At 38.2% G+C, this 8,611-nt stretch overlaps 1 protein-coding gene across 1 annotated transcript; it reads left to right on the top strand.

Annotated features, from left to right (window-relative positions):
* The first annotated feature begins 231 nt into the window (after window positions 1–231).
* Window positions 232–2,325, top strand: LOC145011403 (uncharacterized). The gene is made up of 5 exons (XM_078970112.1): window positions 232–273; window positions 387–599; window positions 741–1,281; window positions 1,342–1,610; window positions 1,744–2,325. Exons 1-5 carry the CDS (start codon window positions 232–234, stop codon window positions 2,323–2,325), a joined length of 1,647 nt encoding a protein of 548 aa, XP_078826238.1.
* The last annotated feature ends 6,286 nt before the right edge of the window (window positions 2,326–8,611 follow it).

The raw sequence follows: 8,611 nt of genomic DNA, 5'->3' as shown, positions 1-8,611 counted from the left end.
ATCACTGCAAGGTTTATGGTCACATGGATAAAGTTTGTTTGGCAGCTTTGAATGAAGAGAAAGTGGTGAAGAATGGGGATAATGGAAACAATAAGAGTAATAAAGGGAATGAAGTGGTAAATGATGAAGGATTTACAGAGGTTGTTTATAAGAAGGTTACAGGAAATAAAGATGGTTAAGGTACTAGTAAATCTAAGGATGGTCATGCTCAATTGTATAATCAAAGATATAATGGGAAGAATGGCAATTTTAACAAGGGAAATAATTTCAGAGGTAATAATGGGAATAGAGGTGGTAATGGAAAGAATGGAAATTAGAATAATAAAAGGGTGGGTCAATGGAATTTGGAAAAGAATATAAGACATGAGAAGTTTGTTAATGGTCAGGCTTTGACTAGTAATCAGGGGAAAAAGGAGAATAAGGTGCCGGGGATTGTTATAAAGGATGATATCATAAAAGTGGGAGTTAACAAGAGTCTAGAAAATAAGGTTGTTTCTAGTGATGGTTGCAGTAATAAAAATAGTTTTGAAATTCTGGGAATGATTGTTGAGGAAGTTATGGATGGAATGGAAGAGGGTGCTAAGGGGAAAAAAGTTGATGTTCATTAGGAAGGAGGTTGTATTGATTCCTCTTCTGATGTTGTTGGAATAAAGAATAATAAGTTGGATCCTTCTAAGTTTATTGGGAAGGGTAATGTAGGGAATGAAAGTAATAAAATGATGAATAGTATGATGTTTCAGGGGAACAGTAATAGCAAAGATGGGATTTCTCAGGCATTTGAGGTGGTAAATGCCAAAAACACTATTATTTCCCAAATGATATCTATAGGGGTTTGGAATATCAGGGGCTTGAATAAAGCTATTAAACAGAAGGAGGTTGTTGATGTTATTAGGAGTAATAACCTTGGTATATGTGTTGTGGTGGAGTCTCGTGTCAAGGTCTTAAATCTTAAGAATGTTTGTGATAAGACCTTTGGTCAATGGGATTGGGTTTCTAATAATAGTAGCTGTGAGGCTAGAACTAGAATAATTGTTGGATGGAATCCTAGGCTATATGATGTGATGGTGATTTCTCTGTCTAGACAAGTTATACACTGTTATGTTAGATTCTGTGATTCCAACTATAGCTGTTATTTGTCTTTTATATATGTTGCTTCGAATTATCTTGAGAGAAGGTTATTATGGGATAATTTGAAGAAACAAAGTTTGGTTATTAAGAAGGAAGCATGGGGAATTTTAGGTGATTTTAATGTTGCTTTAAAGCCATCGGAGTATTCTGAAGGTTGTTCTAAAACTTCGAAAGGTGTTGATGATTTTATTGACTGTATATAATTTATTGAAGTTGAGGATCTGAATTTCTCTGGGTTTCAGTTTACTTGGAATAAAACTCCTGCTGGGAATAAGGGCCTTTTGAAGAAGTTAGATAGGGTGATGGTCAATTTGAAATTTATTTCGGATCATCCTTTAGCTCATGCTGTTTGTAAACCTTATAGGGCACCGGATCATTGTCCTGCTATTTTAAATGTTCCTGTTGGCAAATTGAAATGGAAACCTTCTTTTAGATTTGCTAATTTTATCACCGAGAAGGAGGAATTCTTACCTTTGGTTAAGGTTGAAGATTCTTAAAAAGCATTGTAGGGAGCTTTGAAATAAACACAGGGGTTATGGGAATAGAATTCAAAAGTTAAGAAAGGAGTTGGAAAGTAAACAAACTAAAATTGATCTTAATCCTTTTGATTGTAAGATTAGGGAGGAGCATACTAATATTCTTTTTGATTTTAATGTTGCATGTAATGATGAAGAAAAGCTTCTGTTCCAGATATTTAAGATTAAATGGTTACTGGAAGGGGACAATAATACAAAGTTTTTTCATAGAGTTGTGAAGAACAGGGGCAATAGAAATCATATTTTGAAGGTTCTTGATGAAGATGGAAGATGGGTTAGTGGAAAGGCTATGAAGGATAAATTTGTTACTCATTTCAATAAATTTTTGGGTTGTGAAGATGTTACTGAATTCTCGTGTTTTAATGAAGGTTTCTTTCATAATGAATTGGATAGTAGGGTGGCTGCAAATATGATTAGAGTGGTTACTGATGAAGAAATCAAAATTGCGATGTTTGATATTGATGATAATCGGGCCCCTGGTCCAAATGGGTTCTCTTCCAAAAATTTTAAAAGTTCTTGGAACATTGTTGGGCTGGAGGTGTGTAAAGCTGTGAGGGAATTTTTTTGGACAGGTAAATTGTTGAAGGGGATTAATGCTACAAGAATTGTGCTGGTTCCTAAAGTGGAGTTCCCGAGGAAAGTTCTGATTTCCATCCTATAGCCTGCTGTAACACTTTGTATAAGTGTATTAGGAAGATTATAGTGAACAGAATCAGAAATAGTTTGGGTGATATTGTGAGCAAAAATCAATCAGCTTTCATTCCAGGGAGATCTATTTTGGATAATATTCTCCTTGCTCAGGAGCAGATGGTGGGATATAAAAATAAGAGAGGAGTTCCCAAGTGCACCATAAAGATTGATATTCAAAAGGCATATGATACGGTGGATTGGAAATTTCTTAAAAGAATTCTTTAGGGGTTTGAATTTCATCCGATAATGACTCAATGGATTATGGCTTGTGTTTCTTCCCCATGGTTCATGCTGAATTTTAATGGTGAAGATCATGGGTATTTTGAAGGTAAGAGGGGTCTTAGGTAGGGTGATCCTCTATCTCCTTACCTATTTACTATGGTTATGGAGGTGTTAATATCATCCTTTTGAAGAAAATTGAAGATGGCTAGAATTTTAAGTTTCATAGTAAGTGTATGCCCCTTAAAATTACTCATTTATGCTTTGCTGATGATTTATTAGTCTTTTCTTATGGGAATGGAAATTCTGCTAGCGTAATTAGGGATGCTCTTGATGAGTTCAAAAAAGTTTCAGGGTTGAAGGTGAGCATGGAAAAAAGTCAGATTATCTTTAGTTATGTTAATCCCAATATGATAAGGATTATTCTGGGCATTCTTCCTTTTGATATTGGGAGATTTCCTTTGAAGTATTTAGGAACTCCTATGTGTGTTACTAAATTGTTTGACAGAGATTGTAAATAGCTTATTGAGAAGATTAAGATGAGAGTTTTCAGTTGGAAAAGCAAGGCTTTATCGTTTGCTGGAAGGCTGCAGCCCATTAACTCTGTTTTGACCTCTATTCATGTGTATTGGGCTTCGATTTTTAAAATTCCCATTACTACTATTAAAGAGATTGAGAAGCTTTGTAGAAGTTTCTTGTGGACGAATGGTGAAATAGTCAAAGGGAAAGCTAAAGTCAAGTGGAATGATATTTGTAGGCCTAAAGTTTATGGTGGTTTAGGAGTTAAGAATTGAAGGAAATGGAATGATGCTTTGTTAGCTAAAAATGTTTGGAATGTGATTAATAACAAAAAGTCTCTGTGGGTTCAGTGGGTGAAAACCAATTACATTGGTAACAAGAATTTTTGGGATATTTTGTTGAAGAAGAGTATGAGTTGGACTTGGAAGAGGTTCCTTGAGGTGAGGAAAACTGTTAGGCCCCATGTTGTTTCGTGTGTAGGAAATAAGATGAATACTTCTCTGTGGCATGATTGGTGGCACCCACTTGGTATATTATGTTCTACTATACATAGAAGAGATTGGGTTAGCAATGGGTTTAGTGATTCTTCCATGGTCAGTGAAGTTCTAGTTAATGATATCTATATATGGCCGGTTGAGTGGGTTAATAAATTCCCTGGATTGAAGGATGCTCCCATGTTTTGTATTGAGCCTAATCAGAGGGATATCACAGGTTAGAGGGATAAGAAAGGGATATGTAGACAATTTTCATGCAAACATGTGTGGTGTGATATAAATAATTTTGGAGACAAAGTTCCTTGTTATGATATTGTGTGGTATGGTAATTGCATTCCTCAAAATTTGTTTATTTTGTGGATGGCTATTTTGAATAGATTGAATGTCACACCCCGAAACCGATGGCGGAAACGATCCAGGGTAGAGGACGTCATGTTAAGTATCACAACCAATGTACATAGCAAGCGTAGTAAACACAATCATTACATTACATAGAAGTATTTACATTTGTTTGAAAATGTGACAACCCAAAACTTCTAACCCATGTAATTGATCTAGCACTAAAACTTGAGTTCATTGTCTTTTATTAAATCTTGTAGTTTCATTGAGTGCTCTAGACCTAGTATAATCTAAGATATGAGTCTTAGGAAGGGTTGGAGAGTGTTCAGTATCACAATATCAGGACAAGCTCACTAAATAAGGTGTGTGCGGCCACACACCTGTGTGTACGACCACATACCCAAACGCAAGCACCCTCAACCTCACACCCAATTCAATTTATGGATGGATACCCCCTTTATTCATTTATTTAGATGTTCTCTTCCCTCTCTCTACTTTCTCTCTCTAAATCATCAACCAAGAACACTTGGAAAGCTTCATAATCATGATCTACTTCATCTTCAAGCTAAGTATAGTGGTAAACACTTGAATCCCAAGCTTAAAACTCATTATGTTCATCATATTCATTATCCCATGAAGGTGTACGGCCGCACACCTTCATATGGGGGCAGCACACATTCAAAACTCCCAAGTATGAAGAGCATACACTTCAAAAATCAACATATGGACTCAAATGAGGAGTGTACGGCCGCACACTCCTGTGTACGGCTGAACACACCCTCTGTACGGCCGAACACTCTTGTGTGCTGCCTCACACACACTCCTGGCCGCACTCCCCAGCCGCACACTCATTTTCAAGACCATACACCCACTCTAATACCCATATTTGGACCTAAACTTGAATAAATCATTAAGTTTGGATCATAGGACACTTATTCTTAGTAATTCCAAGCCCTAAGGATGTTTTCCCATCATGTTTAGTCATGAAACACCTTAGTTCTAACTCATTTTTGTGTCGTCACATGAAAAATAGGGGCCATAGGAGTTCAGGGCATCAGTTGACACTCGAACTCTACATTAAGCGATGAGTTCATACCCCTACCCTTTTTCACTAGTTTTTCACTGTTTTCAGGGGGGAACACAAGCAAAGTACAAGGGATTTCTTGTACTCAAAACTTGTTTTTCATGAGTGTGTTTCTCATTTTATATGCTTTTAACATGGATTGATACAACTGATAACCATTTGAACATGCAAATCACGTAAACATATATTTATGAAATGGAATTTAAACTGTTATGTTTTATATATTTCACAAATGGGTTCTACATTTTATCAGTTAAAAGCATGACATTAGAACTTTTGAAACATAAAACTTATACACTGGATATCCTCGGTAACACTCCACAGAGATACGCAAGTGGAGGATTATCATATTATTACTAGTAAATTTGTTAATCCTGTATGATTGGAGACACGTCCTCGGCGAACACTCCACAGAGATACGCGAGTGGAGGACTGCACCCGTAACCAGAATCTCTGGGTTTAGAGAGCGTGACTTGAGTGTATAGATCTATACAGGGCTGACTACCCCACACCTGGCTGCTAGCTACAGCCGAACCGAAATGGTTCAAGGGTGACGAAAGTCACAAGGTGATGTGGACTACTTATTGCCACATCTAGTCTAGTGTATGGTTATGGAACTCGCAATAAGGATACCAGAGATTTACTTAGCAGTAATAATGAATAACTTAACACATTTCACAAGATAACCAGGTTTCAGTATACATTTTTCACATTGGTAACCAAGAGTCGAGAAAGTATGGGACTTTCCTGGGGAACATTGTACATAACTAGAAAAGGGTAACAAACCGGGTAACTTTACATCTCAGAAGGGTAAACATGTTTTTCAGAATACATCTTTTACATTTGATAACCAACAATTCAGGAAAGTATGGGATTTTCCTGGGAATACATTTGTACTTAACCAAAACAGATAACCTAACTATACATTTCCACAAGAATATACGTGTTTTCAGTGTACAACTTTACTTTTCATGTTGAGAAACAATAACCAACCTTTTTAAGAAAATATGGGATTTTCTTTGTGTGTGTAACATTTTCAGAAACAGAAAGGAAACTTGAACATTTTCATAAAAACAAAACCGCTTATGAACTCACCAGCATTATGCTGATTTTCAAACCGCTTGTGTTCTCAGGTCAGCGTTAGAACAGGTACCTGAAGATCCGTTTATCCAAAGGTGGAGTGCCCAGAAGACTTGTCTCGTTTTGTTTATATATACTATGTATCATAACTGTATAACTTTACTTTTGAAACGAATGTAAAACTTTTCTATATGTAATGTAATGGTTGTTCTACTTTACTTACTATGTGCATTGGATTTGATATTCAACGTGGAGTCAACCCCGGAAATGCTTCCGCCTTCGGTTGTCAGGGTGTGACGGATTGGTATCAGAGCACTTGTTTATAGTGAATAAAGTATACCAAACCTTACATGGTATAAAACTATAAACATAAAAGGGCCTAAGTGCTCTGAATTAAAAGTATCTTCAAACTATAAGTATTTTCAAAAGTATACAAGAATACCGAACCATCGAGATCCGTAAATACAGGTAGAATAAAACATAAGTAAATGGGTGTTGCATACTGTGGTTAAACCTGTGCAGTTATGTAGTCGTGTCTAGGATCAATATAGCATGGCCAACTATATTCATTCGAGACACAGCCAACACGTGCTTGGGAGTGATTGTGGTATGCGACATGTCTAAAACTTACCCTAATACCACAAACATCGAGCCAGTGTAGTATCGAATCATGAAATACTATGGGAGTATTTCTCGAGCCAATCGTTTGTAGAAATCCTCATTCATGTATAGATCCTCGATCATTCCGTTAGCGATAGTTTACCTGCTTCGATAACTCTTTCCTGCTTTATCGCTTATTTGGAATGTATATCTGTCATATCTCTCGATTCATTTCAGAGGACTTATCATCCTTTCTTTCTTGATATTATTAGATCAAGATGCCTCCAAGAAAGAGACCCAGCTTAAAGACCAGCAACCCTCCGCCACCACCACCTCCTGAATTTGACCCCGTGGTATTTCAAGCAGCTGTTACCGCCACGGTGGCAACTGCTATGTCTCAATTGAACACCGGTGGTTCGGAAGGTGGTATTCAAACTCTGGATCAAGAAAGCAATCAGGGACACCGAAAGGAGGGTTCCTATAAGGACTTCATGAATGCGAAACCAACATCCTTCGATGGCACTGGAGGTGTCATTTCCTTATCCCGATGGTTCGAGAAAATCGAATCCATCTTTGAAATCTATGCCTATGCGGAATCCGATAAGGTCAAGTTCGCAGCCTATACCTTCATTGATAAAGCCTTGACTTGGTGGAATGGCTGAGTCAAATCTCTGACCCTACCCAAAGCCAACGCCATGGGCTGGGAAGCCATGAAAGAACTCCTGATAGCCGAATACTATCCCCGTGGTGAAATGCAGAAACTAGAGCACGAGCTCTGGAACCTATAAATGAAGGGTTCCAATTTTGCAGCCTACACCTCTCGATTCGATGATCTCGCACTTCTTTGCCCGGGATTGGTCACTCATGAAAGTAAAAGGATAGAAAAGTTCATCTGGGGGCTGACCTAGCCAACTAAGGGAAACGTCTTAGATGCACGTCCGGATACCTATTATAGTGCCAAGAGTTTAGCCCAAACCCTAATTGATCACAGTGATGATGTTGAGGAAACAATTGCCACCCCTGAACCGATCAAGAGTAGTGGTGAGAAAAGGAAGTTTTGGAAGAAGAAGAAGGGCCAATCTTCTTAAGGGTCCTCAAAGAAACAGTCTGTAGCAGTCCATGATGCTACTATCCCCGTTGCCGCTGCTTCTGTTGTGGGATCTACCGCTCAAACATCTATTAGCAAATATGCTGGTAACCTTCCCCTGTGTGACAAGTGCAAATACCACCACGACCCCGGTCCCTGTCGAGAACTATCTTGTACCAATTGTGCTAAGAAGGGGCACACGGTCCGATTCTGCAAAGCTCCAGCCCAATCGGCCAATCAATCATCTGGAGTAGGCGTTGGTCAAGCCTGCTATAATTGTGGAGAGGTTGGGCACTTTAAAAGGAATTTTCCTAAGAAGTCAACAACTGATAATACCGGGAGAGTCCTAGCCATAGGACGGGAGGAAGCAGTCGCCGATCCCACTGTAGTCTCGGGTACGTTCCTTCTCGACAACTCATATGCTAGTATTCTTTTCGATTCGGGTACTGAAAGAAGTTTTGTTAGCCATTCGTTCAAACATAACCTAAAACATAATCCCCAAACTTTAACTGAAACATTTACTGTCGAGATGGCTAACGGTGAGAAAGAAAGCGCTAACGAGATAAACGTAAGTTGTACCCTTACCCTAAATGACCATTCATTTCCCATTGATCTGATGCCAGTTTCCATAAAGAGCTTTGATGTCATCATTGGCATGGATTGGTTGAGTCCCAATCATGCTGATATCCTCTGTTTCGAAAAAGTCATCCGTCTCAATCTTCCTTCGAATCAAACTCTCGTAATCTATGGCGATAAACTCAGTTCCAATCTTTGTATCATTTCCTGCATCAAAGCTCAAAAGTTCATGCGAAAGGAGTGTGTTGCATTCTTAGCC

Source organism: Lactuca saligna, chromosome 1 (genome assembly GCF_052625555.1).
Source record: "Lactuca saligna cultivar CGN05327 chromosome 1, ASM5262555v1, whole genome shotgun sequence".
Classification (NCBI taxonomy): domain Eukaryota; kingdom Viridiplantae; phylum Streptophyta; class Magnoliopsida; order Asterales; family Asteraceae; genus Lactuca; species Lactuca saligna.
This window is presented reverse-complemented; position numbering and strand designations above follow the sequence as displayed.

What these genes read in the sequence shown, in the direction of transcription:
- LOC145011403 (XM_078970112.1), top strand. Translation starts at nt 232, where the DNA reads ATGGGAAGAATGGCAATTTTAACAAGGGAAATAATTTCAGAG. An exon ending in CTAAGGGGAAAAAAGTTGAT is followed by an intron (nt 600 to 740) that starts GTTCATTAGGAA and finishes ATGATGTTTCAG; the next exon opens with GGGAACAGTAATAGCAAAGA. An exon ending in AATTCTTACCTTTGGTTAAG is followed by an intron (nt 1,611 to 1,743) that starts GTTGAAGATTCT and finishes TTTGATTGTAAG; the next exon opens with ATTAGGGAGGAGCATACTAA.